The following is a 21,517-nucleotide window of genomic DNA, read 5'->3' as shown; positions in this document are numbered from 1 at the left end:
CAAGAATAAAAGAGTAACAATGACACCAAAATTTTTACGTGGAAAACCCTTCTGAATAAGGGAAAAAACCACGACCCCGAGAGGAGCAACTGATATCACTATAGTAAGGAATTTTACACTTTGTAGGTCGGAGGTAAATACTCCAAAGACCACTACAACACTCAAAAGAAATAACCCTCTTTTGATATTCTCACCTCACTACAATATCGCTCACTCTCTATTTTCCTCACAGACTATTTTCTTATACCTTGTCTGTGAAACCTCACTCTTTCTTTCTCTCTTTGTTGGTGTGTAGAAATGAGAGTTGAAGCTCTCCTTTTATAGCCAAAGCTTCACTCTCTAAAGCCTACCATATTTGACAATTTACACACACTTTTCACAATTCAACAAAGTTGGCTACCAAACCAAAGAAATTCAACAAAGTTGGCTACCAAATCAAACTAATTCAACAAGGTTGGCTACCAACCAAACCAAGTCAACAAGGTTGGCTACCAAACCTTCAATGAGATGGACCTCATCAACTACATCTTTTGAATATTTTTTATATTATTTTTAAAATTTTATTTTTATTAACACGAAGAACACGCGTAATGCGCGTACGCTTAGACTAGTTAGTATAAATGACAATGAGATCTTTATACAAACAACTAGCTGATTTATTGTTTATTTTTTTAATCAATATATATATATATATAAATTATGTATTAATTATATGCGATTATATACACATTATACTTGAATTCTACGTATGTACAGTCTTTGACTATTTTTAGTTAAACAGTTGGGTCGACAACTATTAAGGTTAATTTTTTTAATATATAATATTTGAACCCATTAAATCAAATAGAATATAATAGTATTTAGAACTTCAATCTATAAAGCTTAAATTCTGAATTCGCCTCTGTAATAGGAGAAACACCATCTGCATCTCCAATATCTGTATGTGTAATAATTATCGATTGTGAAAAAGAAGTAAGGAGTAATTTTAACACGAATTGATTCACCTTGGACAATCATATTGGCCTAGTTTTCTCATTGTTTACGTATTAGCATGACATTATGACACATCCTATAACCGGGAGGGGTATTTATGTCATTCTACCCATACTGGACCCCCTTTCGGAATGGACGGCGGCCCGATGTAGAACAAAAAGCGATTGCATGTGCGCCTACAGTCGTCGAACGGGGTCGGTGGTACGATGGCAGACTACGTAATTACAGTCTTCAGGAGAGGATGCTTCCGTAAAAGCCTATTTCCTTCAGGTAAAAACAAAACAGAGCTTTTTGAGACCACGCACCATTGAAGTCTATTGTGCGAATTGCACTTTACATAACACTTTGTAATCCTAAAAGGAGTAGGCAAGAAGCATTTATTCATCACGGCGCATGCTATATCCTTCTAACAAAGAAAATCAACGCTTGAATTATTCTCATTTTTACACCAAGTTATAGAGCACTTTATGAAATTTTTTGGACATGGTCCCTACAATTTGAATGGGCTTCCTTTAGCTATCTATCTCTTTGTATATCTAATAATTAATTACTGATTGTTATATACTAAGGTTCTTAACAGTGGCCAATTCAAATTCAGACTTTACGGGTTTAATATGTAAGGTTCTATTTGATTATTAATATAGTATAAATCTATTATTTATTGCAATCTTAATAAATTATATATATATATATATATATATATATATATATATATATATATCTAAATATATATTTTGCATCGAAATCACCGAATCAGATGAACCTGGTAATATAAGGCTACATTCACCTTTATACATATATATATTAGTATCATGCTTCTTAGTAGAGATAGATCTAGGGCATGTTTTATGTGGATTTTGCCTAAATCCCTTGTTTGTGGCTCGAATTATGATGAAAAGAAAAAATTTAAACGTACTCATATATTAAGATCCCAATCTTTTTGAACTCATTCATTCTAAATTTTGGATACGTCTATGCTTTTAATTTCGATTTTTCAAAAAGTTACCGCCTCAGTTGCATTGTATAGAATTACTTTAATTTATGTGGGTATAAAATCATATCATTAAGGATAAAATGAGAGTGTTAAAGTTAATTAATTATTTTTTAATATAGAAATACATCACTTTGTGGAACATACTTAAAAAAAATAGTGTCACATAAATTTAATTACTTTTAACTATACAAATAGTGATAGTGTTGATGTAATATCTTAACATGTACTCCCTCAGTCTAACTTGTTCACTATACTAAATATAAATATTCATTTTTATTTGTCTAGTTCGAAAAAATAATAGATATTTACCATATACCTATGTCACTCTTCTTATTAAGTACAATTTATTTTCAATCCACTTTCCAATATATAATAAATAATAGGGATAATACTGTAAAATCATCATAATATTTATTGTTTCTTAAGGGGTGTACCAAGTAAACAGTGGACGAAAGGGAATATATATTCACATATTAGAATTAAAAAAAATTTATGTCTGAATTTACATTGTACATTAGATGCGTCTAATCATGTACTCCAAATCCAACTATCCAATTGGCGCGCGAGTACTAAGGTAGTATATTTTTGCTTTGTGGAGTTCAAATGTGATGAGCAGGGCAGGACGGCTAGTGGGTGAAAAATAGGAACAGACTTATGAAAAGTTAATGGTAAAATTAGTCGTCATTACTGTTAATTACTTTTTACATAGTTAGCTTTCTGCATCATCTTTTTGGCAGTAGCTCTAACAGGACAATTTGAGCTAACAAATCCATTAACCAACTGAAGATAAGTCTTTAATTCATGGCAAGCTGCAATATTGATCCCATTAAGGTACGGCGAATCACTGCTACTTAGACGCAGTTCACACCCAACATCTGCATATACCCATTGAGTATCTTCCACAAGCTTTTGGATCCAATGGCCACCTTTATTGTTGGTAAAATTATCGTTGTTGTTATGGTTGTCGATGACAAATCCAGGGACTTTGGTTATAAGGTCATCGGAGTTGACAATGCGCAAGATTTTTGTGCCTTGTTTGTCAAGATGGTGTCGGAAGCTGTGGTTCCCGACCCTCGGACCGCCAAAAGAAATAACTGTAACGAGGGGTATCTCCTCTAAAGCCTGTTTAATATCGTAAGCCATCAGGGTAGCTAAGGCTGCCCCGAGTGAGTGGCCTGCGATGGTAAAACTTAAAGTTTCACCTGGGTAAGCTTTTATGATTCGGGCTATTTCTTCTTTCACCATGTTTTGTAGACTGGGACGTGTGCCCATCTTGGACGTATACAAGCTTAGGAAACCGCTTTCGACCATTGGGCAACAATTATCGGGATATATGCTGGAACAACATTCATTATTATTGTTATTGTTATTATTATTATTATTATTCGGGAGAGGGGTGAGAATAGCTCGTAGATTCTCGAGCCACTCTAAGCAAGTTGCAGTGCCACGTAAGGCAATGACAACGTCCCTTCTCCCGAGTCTTGTAATTTCTCTTTGGTCATGGCAAATCGCGACATAACCAATCCAACTCGACTGCTTGGCCATCCAATTAGGTGCTTTATCCACCCAACTTGGAAGCTGTATCCCGCTAGTGGCTTTTAAGTACTTAGAAACACGATAACCAGTACCTGAAAAGCCAGAAAATTGGAGCAGCTTCTTTTTCGAGTATTTGCACATGGCGTATGAAGGAGAAGAAGGATCAAAATTACAAGCTCTATAAGCAGCTTCAACAAAATGACCATATCTGATTATTTCTCCACGTAAACTGTCGTCGAGGGGATCAAGCAAACCTTCCCAGTTCTTGATCCCTTGATAGTCCATCCAATTATTGCCCAGTTCTTTCGGGTACTGTCCGGAGAAACTGGGCATTGACGAGGCTGCTGATGATGTTGAAGCTAAATTCTCACTAGGCTCAACAACATTCCAGCCAAACAATAAATTTTCGAGGTTTTTCGGGGATAACGTTTGCATGGTGAGGTTTAAATTTCTTGTAAACCTGTTTGGTTGAGTAGTGGTGATGCACTGGAATGTAGGTCGTTGAGGGTTTTGTTTAAAGCTGGTGCATGGCTGTACTGGCTTAAAAGAAAGTTTCATGATTTGGAGAACCGAAATAAATGACTTCTAAAAAATATCTTTTGTGCACTTTAAATAAGTTAGCTTCAAAGTGACCTTTTTATAGTTGCATAAAGTGCAAGCGTATCAAATATTGACTCTCTACACCATGATTGATTATATTCATACACAGCTGTGTGGATCATGTAAGAATTGATAAATTAATAACAAGTACAGTACGTATTTGGTTTGATTTTTCTTTTGTTTTCGTGTGTACATATATAATAATAGGAAAGGGTGGGGTTCGGTATATAGTTGGTAATGACGAAAGCCAATATAACAGGAAAAACTGCATACTTGGGGTCTAATGGGTTATGATGCATCAAAGGGTGAAGAGGAGGTAGTGGCAGAGGTGGTGTCGGATACCGATCTGAAATTTAAACTTGATCTCTTCAATTTTAATGTTTTAGCCCACTAAATTTATTATATTTTTAAAATTTCATATTTTTTTTTATATTTCATACACATATATATATATGTTCCATATCGAAAATAATAGGATCCACGGAAAATTCCATCAATCACTGGTATGTGAGAAAGTTGTTGTGGCAAATCCTGCGGTTCAAAATGAATCTGCTGGACGGAGAGATTTGACTAAGAGCCGAAATTTTGTGAAAATGATGGTGATTTTTCCGTCAAGTTTTTTTCCAACCAGACCGAAAGCACTTATGACTCATGAGACGGTGAGAACATACAAATCAAATGGATCCCTCCTTTTGGGTTTTATGTGTGTTATCATTTTAAAGCATGGTATTCGCTAATTTCCAAGAGTTTTGGACTAAATATTGAACATTTGCTTTTAAAATAGGTGAAATTTCCGAAGCAATAAATAAAAAGGCGAATTTTGTTTTTGGGGAATATCTTTAGCTAATAGTTTTTGTGAGAAGTACTAGAAAAGAAAATTTTCAGAATTCTTTTTCAACCAAACATTGAAAAAAATTTCAGAATTCTTTTGCAAAAATTGAAAAAAAAATCTTCAATAACATTATCAGAAAAATAAAATATTTGCAAAAAAAATTTCAATACTTCGTGAATCAAATGACAAATAGCTTCAACTCTCATATTATGACAGTATATACACATTAAGTTAAAGTAGATTGCTAAATAGGTGAAGCTAACTTCATGCAAAAGATTAGGTCAAATAAGTATATCTTAATCATTTAGAAACAACGGTTATCGTATACGGGTAAAATAGGGGTAATGCATACCCCGATTTCTCGGTGAAGAAGACGGAGGGAGGGCGCGAACACACGAGGTTAAAATCAGGGGCCAGGAGCCTTTTGTACCGAGACCCATGAAAGATGAACAATGGGCTCATTATCGGCCGTGATAAAGCAACGCTCCCTAGACCCAAAACAAGCTCTAGGACCTCGAGAGATATGGCAAACGGTTACGCACGACTAACAGAGGACCGTGATATTCGTACGTAACCGGATAACACGGCGCAGAACTCGCCCGATGACAATTACAGATCAGTGATTGGCGAGAAAGGGAGATTTTTGCCTTTTCTAGACTTGTACTAGGGATGAAACTCTCTTACTATATAAAGGGAAAGTTTTTCTTTGATAACACACATTGTACCACGCAAACCAAGGCAACATAATTTTATTTTTCTGCTCTCTAGCTATAGGAAAGCTATTATTTTACTATTTGTTCTTCATTCACTGTTGGCTTCGAACCGAGAGCAAAACTACTGTTCAACTTAAGCTCGAGCTAGGCATGAACATTAAAATTGGTTTGTTTATTTATTTTGTCTTTAATTCATTTATCCAATCTTAATTATTTGTGTTGAATCTATCCACGTATCCTTAAAACTGCATTTAAATTTAATTGTTACCCATTTTAAGGGTAAACAGTTTGGCGCCCACCGCAGAGCTAAGGATAATAGTGGTGATTTGATACGAATCTCAATAACACACTCTATTTTACGCTTGTTCTTTAAAGTCTTAATTTCAGGCCAGTTTTTAAATGTCAAATTCTCAGTCTGCCCACTTGAATGTTGACACTGAGTCTGGCCATCATGGCAAAAACAACAACCCGGTGCCTAGCAACGAGATACCTCATATTGATCCCAACGGAGTCCCAGTTGCCGATGCGGTTGATGCTAACTCACAGGTGGCCATCAACGTCAACTTCCCAATTGATCCCGAAAATGGCATTCGCGGGGAACCCTGATAAATAGATCGAGAAGCGCCCGAATGCGAAGACGACGGGTTAAACCTACGGTTAATCTTCGAAATGTTGTAGGCTCAAGAGGCAGCTATAGCACAACTACAAAATCAAAGCCACGCCCCCAATAGCATTGAGCCCGAATAGTCCCGAAAAAATATCTGAAAATATGAGCAGATCACCGAGAGGCCGGGTGAAGTTGAGCCCGAGGTCAATCCCAAAATTATGAGAATGCTCAAAGCTTAACGAAGCGGGTGGAGTCAAGTGAAAAAACAATTAAGGCCAATGACAAGAAGGTGAAAACCTAAAACTCCCGGGTCGATCAAATCCCGAAAGTACACCCGATACTGAAAGGGCCAAATTCCAAGAAGTTTATCCAGAAGCCTTTCCCTCCGAGCGCGACACTTAAGCAGATCCTAAAGAGGTTTTGTATGCCCTATATCCCAAAATATGACGGAACCATGTATCTGGATGAGCATGTGACCTCCTATACATGCGGAATCAAGAGGAACAACTTAGAAGATGATGAGATCGACTCGGTGTTACTGAAGAAGTTTGGGAAACATTTGTCCAAAGGAGTGATGATATTATATCACAGCTTACCCCCCAAATTCCATTGACTCATTTGCTATGCTTGTAGATGCTTTCGTGAAGGCCCATGCCGGGGCCATCAAGGTCGAGACCAGAAAGTCGGACCTTTTCAAGGTTAAATAAAGAGACAATGAGATGCTCAGGGAGTTCATGTCAAGGTTCTGGATGGAATGGATGGACCTACCTCCGTTCGTGTCAAGCTCCTTGGCTTCACAGCAGCTAAAGCAAAATTTGGTAGAGAATCGGGCAGTAACTTGGGGCGATATCCACAACATGTACCAATCAAAATTATAGTCAAGGACGACTAACTCGGGACTCTCTTTGGGTCTGTTTATTCTGTCAGAGCCGATGATAGGTCCAAGGACAGTTCGGTATCGATATCTACCGTATAGTGAAGACCGAAGGGGAAATGGATCCAGGCCCCACCCTAGAAGGAACGAAAAGAGGTGCGATCGAGGGCCTAGCAGCCGAGGTCTGATGAGCAAAAATGGTTTCGACAGGCCACTCGGGGGTAGGGAAGCATCGAGATTATCATAGTATAACTTCAACGTTGATGCCACCAGCATCGTATCCATCAGGCGAATCAAGGAAACCAAATGTCTTCGCCTATTGTAGTCCGACCCTACCCAAAGAGATCCTAACTTGATGTGTAAGTATCATGGCACTCATGGCCATAGAACCGATGATTGCCGACAATTGAGGGAAGAAGTTGTCCAGTTGTTCAATAACGGGTACCTCTGAGAATTTTTGAGTGACCGAACAAAAAAAAACTCTTTTGGAACAGGGACACCAACAAACATGCCGAACAAGAGGAGCCTTAGCACGTCATCAACATGATCATTGGAGGGGTTGATATTCCCCAAGGACCAATGATAAAGTGCACTAAAGTTTCCATCCGAAGGGAAAAACGCATCCGAGATTATGTCCCGAAGGGAATTATTTCATTCAGCGATGAGGATGCCGAGAGCATCGTACAAACTCACAATGATGTGCTGGAAATATTCATACTTACTAATAAATCTCAAGTTAAACGTGTATTTGATTGATCCAAGTAGCTCAGCCAAAATCATAAGATCGAGGGTCGTGGAGCAATTGGGGTTATAGGACCAAATAGTGCCGGCAATCCGGGTGTTGAACGGATTTAATATGGCATGTGAAACCACTAAAGGGGAGATAATCCTATCAGTAAACACCGTTGAAACAACCCAAGAAATAAAGTTCTGCATGATCAAAGGGGACATGAGGTACAACTCCCTATTCGGAAGACTGTGGATTCACAATATGAGGGAGGTATCCTCGACCTTGCACCAGGTGTTGAAGTTCCCTACATTAGAAGGAGTCACGATGGTCTATGGAGAGAATTCGGCCGCAAAGGAAATGATCACAGTCAACAAGGTAATCCCAGTGCCCACTATCTCGACATCAAGGAACACGGAGCTGACCAGAAAGGCAAAAATTAAATAGCAACCACCGATGCCGATCTCGGCTAGATCAGAGGAACAAGGAGTAGATGAGGAGGATGATTACAGAGTTCCGAGACCATTCATAGCTCCTAATGATACTGATGCCACCAAATCGATGGTCGAATAGTTGGGGCAAGTCATATTGATCGAACACCTACCAGATCGAAAGATATACCTAGGCACAGGGTTAACCCCAAAGCTTAGAAAAAAGCGCATTGACTTTCTTAAAGCTAACATAGATTGTTTCGCTTGGTCCCATCTTGACATGACATGGATCCCACTGGAGGTAACCATTCATAAGCTGCGTTTCGACCCGAAGTTCCATCCGGTTAAGTAGAAAATAAGTCTGCAGTCCAAGGTCACGAATGCATTTATCAAGGACGAGGTATCTAAACTCCTTAAAATCGGATCCATTCGGGAGTTTAAGTACCCGGACTGGTTAGCTAACGTAGTAGTAGTGCCTAAAAAAGCGACTAAGCTAAGAATGTGTAGATTACAAAGATCTAAACAAGGCATGCCCTAAGGATTCTTTCCCTTTACCTAATATCGATCGGATGATCAACGCGGCGACCGGACATGAGATACTCAGTTTTCTCGATGCATATTCTGGGCACAACTAAATTCGGATGTGTCACACCTCGAACCCGAGGGGGGGGGGGAGACGGCACTCGGTGCCTCACCTATTCTTGCGCACCAACTTTCGACTAAAGGACTCTGAACATATGATGTCATACTTTCGCCATGCACCACATTGCAAGACAACTGCAGTTTCTTACTAAATATCAATATAAAGCTGGGCCGACAAGGCCATCATAATTACTACAACTGACAAACCAACCAAATATACATACAAGGCCTACAAGCCCAACATGATGCACTAACTGACATGATATGTCTACAAGCCTCTACTGATGGATATACTGTGATCGGAACAGGGCCCAAACTACTCATAACATATAAACATATATACACAAGATGTACATAAAGCTCTAGACCCGGCAACTCCGAAGGGCATGGAGCTTACCGATCAAGCTGAACTCGGGCAACACCTAATGAGGAGGTCTACCCACCTGTCTATCTAAACCTACACGTATGAAATGCAGCGCCCCCAAAAAAGGGACGTCAGTACGGAATAATGTACTGAGTATGTAAGGCAATATATTGAAAGCTGAAACTGAACTGATAATTGTAAGCACGTGATTTTTGCTTTACGAGCAATCGCTCCAAAAGAAAATAAAAATAGTGACAAATGATTTCGCTGTACAATTTTTCGAGTTTTCCGTGACATGTGTTGTTAGTCATTTATGGGTCTGTCCATTTTACATCTAGTCATTACCAAACAAAAATACAAAAATATGTGTTAGTAAAAGAAAATTCAAAAAAAAAATATATATATACATATGTGTGCATCGTTCGTTCTAGGCTTTTAGTTAACTTACTTGAATATTTGGTGATAATTGTGTTAAAATGTTCCATTGTTGTTTAGTTTTAATTTCATTATTTTATTGTCTATTATTTTATTTTATTTCATTTTTTTTTGTTTCAAAAGAAAAATGAAACTAGAAAAAAAAAGAAGAAGAAAATCGGTTGGGCCCAAAATAAATGGAACAAAAACAGGCCCAAACCAACACTGATCCAGTCCAAATCCAGCCTGCCCAAGCACGGACTCAAACGACGTCGTATCGGCGTCCCCATTTGAAGCCGTTGATCTGATTCAAAGGAACGGTCCAGATCAGGCTGTCCAACTCACCTCAACGACGCCGTTTCAGGCAAGTTGATCTGAGCCGTCCAACCTCATTGATCCAATGGTCCCTGGCTTCCCTCAGGACCCGACCTATTTAGCCGGTTCAACCCAACCCCTCACCTAAACCAAAACGACCCCGTTCCCATACCAAACGACCCCGTCCTGTTACCCACCAATAGATCTAAGCCGTTCAGATCACTTGATCTAACGGCTCCAATCTCTCTTCCCCTTCCATATATAAACTTGACCCTTCACCCCGCACCCCCTATCCGAACCCCACCCCTCACTCGTCTCCTTCCCCAGCCTGAAACCCCCAAACCCTAGCAAGCCGCCTTAGTTCCCCTTCCACAAAAACCCGGCGGCATGAACGCCGGTGGCCACCTCCCGAACACCCTAAAACCCCCTCACTCTCCTAAACATGGATCTGTTACTCCCTAGCCTCGAATCACTTTCGTTCGTCTCGAATCTTCATTTTGAAGATTTGAGTCGAACCCGGATCTATGCCAAACCACCCCATCTTCATACCAGACACCCCCCTGACCTTCCTCGTGACCAAACCAAGCTTGGTTTGGTCCGAATCTACCCACAACTCCCAAAAATCCAGATCTGGATATCCAGACTTTAGAACACATGCACTTGGGGAATCCGGCCGGTTTGGACATAGGTTTGAGGTCTAATAGACCTTAATCAAGGTGTTCTCATGTGAGAACACCCTGATTAAAGTTTGTTCGGCCTCAAAAGTTCGAAGTCGAGTTTGATTTGGGTCCGTTTGATTTCAAACTTTTTCAGTAAGTTTCCTTTTCTCTTTGTTTGGTTCTAATTAAGTTGTCATCATATTTCTTTGTGTTTGTTTGTTATTTTGTTATTTTTCAGTCGGATTTCTTCCATCTCTGTTAAAGGCCTTTTTATTTGGCCAATTGTCTTCTGTTTGTGTTCTGAATATACCCTGTGATATAGATTAGTCGTCAAACGAGTTTAATTCACATAAGTTCCCAGTGTTTGAACAAATTGGTCTGAAGTCATTCGGGACTCTATACGTGTTGTTCATATGAACGATTGATTGTTATGTGTTACGATTAATATAGTCGAGTCGATATATGTCGTCAATTAGTTTCAATCGTTAATGGTAACAACTTGATTCGTATTGCTTATTTGAGTCCCATTAGGAACTGAATTGTATTGCCTATTGATTTTGTTCAAATTAAATTAAAAGAACATCTAGGGGGAAAGGTTATAATGGCAGATTCAGATTTTGGTTTTTAAACACAACGCCATTTGGTTTGGACTGTGGGCAGCATGTGTATGGTCTGCTTTAAGGAATTAAAATAATCGGACAGCATGTGCTGTCAGATTATATTCCTACTGCCCATACTTTGATTAAACAAACAAGTGATCAGTACACTTTAACAACCAAAAAAGAGAGAGGGGCTGTCAGGGATTTCATGGGGGCTTGGTTATTTAAAACAAGTGAGTGGAAAAGCAACATTGGGGGGGGGGTAATTTTGAGTTGTAAAACAGACTGTAAAGTGTTAAGGTTAGGATATAAAAGAGGGGACCTTCCATTAGAAAAGAGAGGTTTTTTTATTCTTTTGAGTCTTAAGAGATTTCGGTGAGTAAGAAAACTGAAAAGAAAAAGAAATTTTCAGAGCATTTTTACAAAACATTGTCCAAAACTGCACAAAGAACTAAGTTGTTTAAGCTGTTCTGGCCAAGTCAGTCACTCGAACTGGGGCTGTTATTGTTCCATTAAGAGAAGTTTGTGTATCTTCTGCTGTGATTGTTACTACACTAAGTTTCTGTGTGTTGTGGATTGAGTTCAGTCTTACTGATTATCGAAGCTGTGTTGGCTATTTGCTGAGCTTGTGTGACTATCGAATTTCTTTTGCTATTGCATCAAAATAGTCTAGTTTTCTCGACTGTCTCGTTATTCTGTCTCTGGGATCGATTGGTGGGTACTCGACCACTATGGATTTCATCGTTTGAAATTGCTGTTGGGTCGTTTGTGGGCTGTTGGTTGTTGTTGCTGTGTTTGCTGTTTGGTTGCCGGTTGCTGACATCTTTCTTCTTCTCCTGTCTATTGTCCAAACATCCAGGTACACGACTAATACTGTCAATGTAATCTGAGGTTGAGCATGAATACAAAGAGAAGAGTTGAAGATAGTTTATTTTATGTATAGCATGTACACTGAATGATCTGTGATGTATGATAGCCTATATTTTGTTCGGATACTGGGTTAGCTTTAACACATAGTAACTGTAAATGTAGGGTAATTTGACATCCGATTGTGCGTGTAGGCTGTTGGATAAAAATTTTCAACCATGTAGTAGGCTGCAGTTTAGAAATTAATTGTGTTAGTGATTAGCATGTCTAGTAGCGCACGAAAACTATTCATCCTTAGTTAATTGTTTTTCCCTTTAATAAACGGTCCCTTTATAACTAATAAACAACGCCTATAGAACCAAGAACAAGTTCACGACCTCAACCTCACAGGGGTCGAACCCAGGTCGAAACAGACCAAGCAAGCCCTCATTGAACAAACAGTGGCCCAGGTCTGGCCCATTCCGCATGAGCTGGATTTGGGCCCGTAATGTTCAATCAGTTGTCCGTGTGCGTAGTCATATTTTCTTGTTCTATAAAAGCATTTTTGAATCCTGTTGTAAATAACCAGCAAGCATGTAATTAACTAGGACTATCTCTATTTTCAATTAGTAGAGACAAACGCGACAAGAAACGTAGTTGCTATAGGATATCCTTTTTTTTAAAAAAAATAAAATGAGACGAGCCTCGCCAAATAAAAGGGACAAATTGCGGGGCCCTCACAAAATATATGTATTAATTACTTAGATTCCTGGACGGGCCGTTTAGCAAATTTTACGGTTTTCCCCAAAACAACAATACGTTAGTCGCTTTAGGCGCGTCTTAATAATTTATTCTCCTTAATTCGGGTGCACATTTATGTGACCCAAATCCAAATCTCAACCAAGTCGAGATATGTCAATAACCACGGGTGCATTGATGTAACGTGGTTCGAGATATGTTTTCACGACGTTGCAAGTCCTATAAACTAGCAGTGAAGGACAAAAGCGGTTACAAGTTAAAATTGGCACATTGGTTCATAATTGTATTTAAAATCTGATAAATAAGCCGAATATAATAGTTGAGCGACCGTGCTAGAACCACGGAACTCGGGAATGCCTAACACCTTCTCCCGGGTTAACAGAATTCCTTATCCAGATTTCTGGTACGCAGACTGTAATATGGAGTCATTCTTTTCCTCGATTCGGGATTAAAATTGGTGACTTGGGACACCCTAAATCTCCCAAGTGGCGACTCTGAAATAAATAAATAAATCCCGTTTTCGATTGTCCTTTAATTGGAAAAAACTCCCTTGCGCCCCCGCGGGCGCGGAAAAAGGAGGTGTGACAGCTCTGGCGACTCTGCTGGGGATTATTTACCCAGAACCTCCGGTTCAGGGTTCAAAAATTCGAGCTTAGAATAATTGTTATATTTGGCTTTATTATCTGATCTTTATTACATGTTTTTGCATAACGTGCTAAATGTTGTCTTTTACCGCTTTGATATTATCTGAACTGTATATAAACTGTGCCGAAACCCTTCTCTTCTTACTTCCGGGGAGAAGCTCGCTGGTCGGGACTCCCTATTCTGTTAATGTCAATACCTAAAATAAGAAAGAGGACGGACCAGTTACAAAGCCGGACGATCTCGCGGGTCCCCGGTACGTAGCCCCCTCCTCGACTCGAGTTGTCCGCTCGGGTACACAGTCTAGAACAAATACCAAGGTTTAAACCTAGTATAACGAAACTTCATGCCGGATCCCTAGTAGGAACGCTTATTTGCATCATATTGCATTTGACTTAGGGGACTCAACACAGGGGTTGGGTCCGTCTAGGACAGGCAACCTGAAATGGAAAAGACCATCATGCTGCATTCCTATCTGTGTTGTGCATTTATTTGCTTCGATTCCGCATGTCGACCGGTTCCTAAAAAAAGAAAAAAGAAAAAAAAGAAGGGAAAATAGCAGCGTAGGGGAGATAATTACTTAATTTTGGAAAATAAAAACCAATGTCCAAGTAGTGTCAAAACTTTGCCGAAATTTTCCTAAAAAAAAACTGTCTTGTTTATTGAGAGTCATTAAAAAAAAAAATATAAAAATTTTCTTTTATCACTCTCAAAATCAAAAAAAAAAGGAGAAAAGGTATTTATTTTTTAAAAAATAAAAAAAAAAAAAAATCAATCAAAAATTCATAATTCAAAAAATGTGTTGTTTCTTTCGTAGTACCCCTTTTATGAATTCAGACTAAAGGTCCAAATTTTTCCTAAAAAGAAATATAATATAATCTTTATCTCTTTTCAAAAAATGTAAAAATACGCATTCTTGATTTCTAGGTTTATTCGATTTTTTCCCCTACTTTACGATATCCCCGAACTACGCCGGTTTGATTCTCACCGGATGTGAGATACGTAGGCAACCCTCGTCGGGTTCAACCCCCATTTTGCTAAAATAGCCAAAATCAAAAAATATGTTTCAAATTTTTAAAGAGTCATAAATAAGTCAGGTGATGCTGTTTTGACATGAATAGCCGAATGTTCCCGAAAGGGACGCCGGAAGGCTGACTTTGCATAAATAGCCACTTTTGGGTTTTGCTTAGCATTTTTAGACCCACACAGCCTTAAAATCTTCGTCCCCGAAGTGCTTAAAGGCCGTGTTCAAAGCTTGGTCCCCTCTGTAAAATATTTTGAGTCAGTCATTTTTGTTAAAATCACCTTAATAAATGTGCAGGATGAGCACGATGCAAAATGAACATTTTTCAATAATGACCAAAATCCCTATCAAGTTACGGCTATGGTGGAATGATCTAGGTGTTGAAGGGCAAAATGAGGTTAAGAAAAATCTGAAAGGTCTTGTGGGTCTGTTGGAAATCCAGCCTCGGGGAGATATCATAAGAGCTTTGGTTACCTATTGGGACCCGGCGCACAATGTTTTCCATTTCTCTGATTTTGAGCTCACCCCAACTTTGGAAGAAATGGCCGGATACATCGGGAATACTGAACTTCCGTTGAGGGAAAAATACTTGGTCGCCCCAAGAGTCGTCACGGTACATCGGTTCCTGGATTCATTGAAAATACCTAGAACAGTCCACAACCCGGATCTAGCAGCCGGATTCTGTACTCCATGCTTCATATATGATAGATACGGTCACGAGGGGGGATTCAATAATCCAATCAACAAACTGTGCAGCAAAGGAGTTCGTCAGAAGTGGGACGAGCACAGACGGGTGGCGTTCATGATAACGTTTCTGGGTCTTCTGGTATTTCCCAGGAAAGATGGAAACATTGATTTGAAGATATCTGGGGTCGTCAGCACTTTACTCACGCAAAGTGACAGTACTCTCGCGCCTATGGTGGTATCCGACATCTTTCGAGCTCTCACAGCTTGTAAAGCTGGGGGAAATTTCTTCGAAGGTTGTAACTTGTTCTTGCAGATATGGATGACCGAGCACCTTTGCCATCATTCCGAGATTTTGAGCCATGGTTCCCCGGAAAAGACCCGCATAGAAAGAATCTTACGCGAGAGCCAAAGAGATCAGTTTGCCCGAAGGAGTCCTGGCTTGGACCTCGTTCTTTCAAACTCTTACTGCCAGCCAAATACAATGGAAGTTGGGATGGTTGCCCGTTGATGAGGTCTTATATATGTCAGCGGCTAAAACTCATTTCTTGCTGATGGGGCTTAAGAGCATTCAACCTTACGCACCCTGCCGAGTTTTAAGACAGTTCGGAAAATGCCAGACAGTACCTCATGAGGAAGATCTAAGCACTCAAGCAATTGAGATAAGTCCTAACGGACAGTTCCCAGAAGCAAAGATTCGCCAAATCTGGAATGAGGGTCAATATTTGAAATCAGATACTTGCGTGCGGGATCAAGCCAAAGGAGAAACGGCGCCAGGTTACCTTGCATGGTACAGAAGGGAACTCGAGCATGAAAGGCCAGCTAAGAGACCCCACATCCGGAATTTTACCGAATCATCACAAAAGCAGTGGGATTGGTTAACAAAAGAAAGAGGCTATTGCACCGAAATCAGCAGGTTAAAGCAACAAGTGGAAAACTTGAAATATGAACACAACGTGCAAGTTGCTACCGATCTGGGAGAACGGAACAGGTTGATTCAAGAAAATGAAATGCTCAGAGCCCAGATCAAACAGATAAGGTTGGATGCAGATAGACAACCAAGGCGTCGATCGGACGAGCAGCTGATAAAAGGGCTAAAAGGTGAAATCAGGGAATGGCGAGATGGTTTGGAGAAATCTGAAAACATCATAGCAGAGCTCAAAGCACAGTGGGATACAAGAACGGATAAGCATCGCAGGTACCTGAATCGATTGGAAAGCGACCATGAGAAGACTGTTGCTAAAATAAAGAGGGAGATGGCTACACTCGAGTTTAAAGCAGTTAAGCAGGCCGGGGATTTCCAATCGGAGAGTAGATACTGTTACGACTTGTTGGCCCAAATGAAGGAAGAAGTGCGGCAGCTGAGGGATCAGCATATACAGGACTCACAGGTATTCAAGACGTGCAGTGATCAGATAAGACACCTACTCATAGAGAAGAAAAAAACCAGAGACAAGATCAGGGCCATTGCCCATGCCATCATCAGAAGGTGTCGACGGTGTGAAAACATGACCTGCGTTACCGTTCTCCCAGTAGTGATGGGTTATGTCAAACAGACCATGCACGAGTTGGAGCAGCTCGAAAGGGATCTCGCACCTAGAACCGCGAAAAGGCCGAACGATGCCTCGCGAGTCCCTAAGTTGGAAAATTAACCTCTGGTCGAGTCTTGTTTTAGTTAAGCTTTGATGTTTTCCCATATGTTGTTTTCCATTTTTCCTTCAATCAAATAGGGTCAAAGAACCGTGGAGTCTGTACTGTTGCTATGTTGTTTGAAGCAATGTGTAATAGCAAATTTTGATAATGAAATTAAGTGACTCCGGAAGAATTTCTATGTGTCTTTACTTTGGGGCAGAACTACGCCTGGTCTGATTCACGCGGGGACGTGATACGTAGGCAATCCCCATAAGATTCGACCGCTTTTAATAAATAAAGAAAAGAAAATGTAAATAAAATAAAACGCGGGGTTTCGCAGAATACTCTAAAAAGAGACGAATGAACAAACCGGGATGACGCATGTGGTTTGAAGCAAAGCATGTAGAAACGGTTAACTGCCTAGGTGCATTGCATCCTCTATGTGTTATGATCAAATCTGTTAAGCTCTGACACTAACAAAGTTTGTTGTTGTCTGATATCCAGACAGTTAGTTGTTAAAGAATTCTGGCAACACATTCATACCAAACCAGATCCAAAGGACCGGTAGCAACAAGCATGACTACTTCAGAGAATAGTAATGAGGAAGAAAGGCCGATGAGCCAGTTGCTAAAAGAGGCAATGGAAAAGATTGAAAGGATGGGACTAGAGATGCATGCAATGCAGCTGGCCCTGGCCAAAACGCAAAAGAGCCCTGAGACACTGGGACACGTGCCAGAGTACCCTCACTCTGGCCCTTCCACAAGCCGCCCAAATCCCCTCTATCATCAAGAAAGAAGCCCTCATGATTCCCAAGCTCCACCACCCCATCAACCTCTCCCAACACCCAATATTCCCATTTTTGTGGGACCTGCATCAGCCCCTTTGCAGCGAACGACCAGTGAGCCATTGTTTCAGGCTCACGATACACAATACTATCCCCCTGAGCCTACATTCCACGCACCGGAACCACAGGTTTACAATCCCCATTTGGAAGTACCGGCAGAGGTTGAGAAGCCGGTTAAGGCCCCTGAACAGGATGAAGTGTTAAGAAAGTTCAAAAGCCTGGAGCAATCCTTCAGAAACTTGCACGGGCTGGGCAATCAAGTCAGCGTGGCATACAAAGATCTGTGCCCTTTCCCAGATGTCCAACTCCCGGCTGGGTTCAAGATGCCCAAGTTTGATTTATATGAAGGGCACGGTGATCCCATGGCACATTTGCGGGGATTCTGTAGCAAAATGAGAGGGGCAGGAGGCAAGGATGAGCTTTTGATAGCTTACTTCGGCCAAAGTCTGAGCGGATCTGCACTGGAATGGTATACCAGGCAGGATTTCAGCAGGTGGTACACGTGGGATGATCTGGCACAGGCTTTTGCAGGTCATTTCCAGTACAATCTAGAGATAGTCCCTGACCGTCTCACGTTATTGAGAACTGGGAAGAAACCCGGGGAAAGTTTTCGCGAGTTCGGATTCCGCTGGAGAGAACAAGCAGCTAGAGTCGATCCTCCCATGAGAGAGGGAGAAATGGTAGACTACTTTTTGCAGACATTGGATCCAACCTACTTTGGTCACTTGGTGACAACGGTTGGAAAATCTTTCAACGAGGTGGTCAAAATAGGGGTCATGATAGAAGAAGGTTTGAGGTCGGACAAGATCTTAAACTATTCGGCACTTAAGGCCACAACCCAGGCTATTCAAAGCGGCACGGGAGGTGCGCTAAGAAGAAAGAAAGAAGAGGTTGCCACGATCGAGGCAGGCAGTTGGTCCAGGGCTGGCAGGCCGCACTACAACCAACCCAGGCCTCACAGGTCAAACTACCCATACAACCCACCACAAAATTTCTATCCACCTCGAGAACCACATTGTTCCGTACACCAAGCCCAGGTATACACTCAGCCTCCGGTTCGCCCACAATGGCGCGCACCGGCTCCCCAGAACATATATGCACCACCACAAAACACTTACCCTCCACCAAGGGCATATAGAAATCCTTCGGGGGCAGGTTTCCGGGGAAATCCAGATGCTAGAAATGACAGGTTGCGGAAACAAAGAACCTTCACCGAACTGGGAGAAACCTACACCGCTGTGTTCCACAAGCTGCGGCAATTAGGTTTGGTTAGTCCTGTCCATACTCGGGAACCAAATCCCCCGCCTCAGAATTTGGATCGTTCAATCAGTTGTGAATACTGTTCAGGGATGCTCGGGCACGATACCGAGAAGTGCTGGAAGTTAAGGCATGCCATACAGGATCTTATTGACAGCAATAAGATCGAGGTCCAGACACCAGAGGCTCCTAACATCAACCAAAACCCACTGCCAGCGCACCACGAAGCTCACATGATTGAGTTGGTGTGTGAGGGAGGCGAATTAAGAAAACCCTCACAAACAGTGATGATGATCCAAGCTGCCCCAAAAGAAGTCTTAACCAGGGGAGGAACAAATGTACAGTCGCAGGGAGAAGGTGTCAAACCGGTAGTATTATGGGGGAAGAACCCGTCCGTCATAGCAAGCAAACCCGAGCCAAGCAAGTTGGCAATACCAGGGATCCTGCCCACACCGGCGGTCGTGTTGAAAGGGGTATGTAGAGAACGGGTAACCATAAAGCCGGTGGTCCAACTGCCAATGCTTGACAGCAGGGCTGTCCCCTGGAAATATGAAAAAGCAGTGATAACGTACCAAGGAAAACAGGTGGAAGAAGTCAGTTGTGAAGCGCAAGGGCTGACTCGATCAGGTCGATGTTTTGCTCCGGTGGAGTTAAGAAAAACCAACCCAGTGGCAACCAAGAAGCCAGTGTCAGAAGAAGAGGCTGAAGACTTCCTGAGGAAGATGAAAGTGCAAGACTATTCTGTGGTTGAGCAGCTGAGAAAAACACCTGCCCAGATCTCACTATTGTCATTACTCCTCCATTCCGAGGAACATCGTCGGGCCCTGTTAAAGATATTGAACGAGGCTCATGTACCCAGTGAGATTTCTGTAAACCACCTGGAAACCATTGCTAGCAAGATTTTCGAGGTGAACAGAGTGACATTCTCAGATGATGACCTGCCGGTGGAGGGTACGGAGCATAACAAAGCTCTATACCTAGCTGTCAAATGTGAAGACTCGGTGGTAACCCGAGTATTGGTGGATAACGGCTCAAGCGCCAATATTTGTCCATTATCCACCCTGGACCAGTTAAAGATTGACCGTGGAAGAATCCGGGAGAATAGCATCTGTGTCCGAGGGTTTGACGGAAACGGAACAGCCACTGTGGGGGATGTTGTACTTGAACTAACCATTGGCCCGGTCCTGTTTACCATGGAATTCCAGGTATTGGACGCCACGGTATCTTACAACCTGCTGTTAGGACGACCCTGGATTCACGCAGCTAAAGCGGTGCCTTCCACCCTACATCAGACAGTGAAGTTCGAGTGGGAAAGACAAGAGGTCGTGTTGCACGGTGAGGATACAACATGCACCATGGGCGGAACCATTGTGCCTTTCATAGAGACCACTGATGACAAGGGTCCTTGGGTCTACCAGATTCTCGATACAGGGTCGGCCAACAAAATCTCTGAAGGAGAAATCATCCCGCACCCTAGGGTAGCTGCCGCAACAGTCATGATGGTATCGGAGATGCTGGGTAACGGATTTGTGCCGGGAAAAGGCCTGGGAGTTGAACTTCAAGGGATAGTCCAACCTGTTTCCCTTCCTAAGAATCTGGAAACCTTCGGGTTGGGGTTCAAACCAACCGCAGCAGACAGGAAGGAGGCGCGAAAAATGAAGAAGAGGGTCTGGTTTCTGCCTAAACCAGTGCCACGCCTCTCAAGGTCTTTTGTTAAAGCTAGTGCCAAGGGGTCAGCGATCCCAAAGATTCGAGGACCTTTGATCGGTATAAATGAAGACCTCAATCAGAGTTTTGAAAGGCTATTTGCGGATGTCAGTATGGTGGAAGCTGGAGAGGGTTCCAGCAGAGCAGAGATACAATTCGTGGGGCCTAAGGCCAAGACCAACAATTGGACGGTTACTCCTCTTCCTGTCCGAGGGGAGTCTTGGTAGTAGGCTTTGATTAATGTTTTGTTTGTTTGTTTGTTTGATCGGATTATTCAAGGGTGTAATCCCAATTTTACTTTCGTTTTGTAAAAGTGTGAACCCTTTTTATCCTGCAAATTTAATAAAGTTCTTTTCTTTTGTCCCATTTTAATTTCTTGTTTTGTTCTTTTTCTTTCTGAACAGTTCTCTTTTTACTGGTCCTAATGACATGGCATGCACAGCGGATCTTCGACCTAGTCTAATAAATCAATCTGAATCTGACTCAATAATGCAAGAGGTCGTTTGTGATAATGAATCCGAATGTGACGAAGGGGAAGCCTTCGAAGAAATAAATCGAGAACTGTGCCAATTTGAAGAGAAACCCAAGCCTAACCTAAATGACACTGAGGCTGTGAACCTAGGAGACGCTGATAACATCCAAGAGACCAAAATTAGCATCCACATTGAGCCAAATGTCAAAGCAGAATTGATCAAAACTCTCAGGGAATTCAAAGATGTTTTTGCATGGTCATATGATGATATGCCTGGATTGAGCACCAATTTAGTGGTTCACAAATTGCCCACTGACCCGGCATACCCTCCGGTCAAGCAAAAACTAAGG

At 41.4% G+C, this 21,517-nt stretch overlaps 1 protein-coding gene across 1 annotated transcript; it reads right to left on the bottom strand.

The window, feature by feature from the left end:
- Positions 1 to 2,639: 2,639 nt before the first annotated feature.
- LOC104228519 (phospholipase A(1) DAD1, chloroplastic-like) lies at positions 2,640 to 4,080 on the bottom strand. Its single transcript, XM_009781004.2, has one exon. It carries the CDS (start codon positions 3,956 to 3,958, stop codon positions 2,678 to 2,680), a length of 1,281 nt encoding a protein of 426 aa, XP_009779306.2. The 5' UTR covers positions 3,959 to 4,080; the 3' UTR covers positions 2,640 to 2,677.
- Between the last annotated feature and the right edge of the window lie 17,437 nt (positions 4,081 to 21,517).

This window comes from Nicotiana sylvestris, chromosome 8 (assembly GCF_000393655.2).
Source record: "Nicotiana sylvestris chromosome 8, ASM39365v2, whole genome shotgun sequence".
Taxonomy (NCBI): domain Eukaryota; kingdom Viridiplantae; phylum Streptophyta; class Magnoliopsida; order Solanales; family Solanaceae; genus Nicotiana; species Nicotiana sylvestris.
Note: the sequence above shows the minus strand (reverse complement) of the source record. Positions and strands in the feature narration are given on the sequence as shown.

Bases quoted from the DNA above. Each gene is read 5' to 3' on its own strand.
- LOC104228519 (XM_009781004.2), bottom strand. From the start codon at position 3,958: ATGCAAACGTTATCCCCGAAAAACCTCGAAAATTTATTGTTTGGCTGG.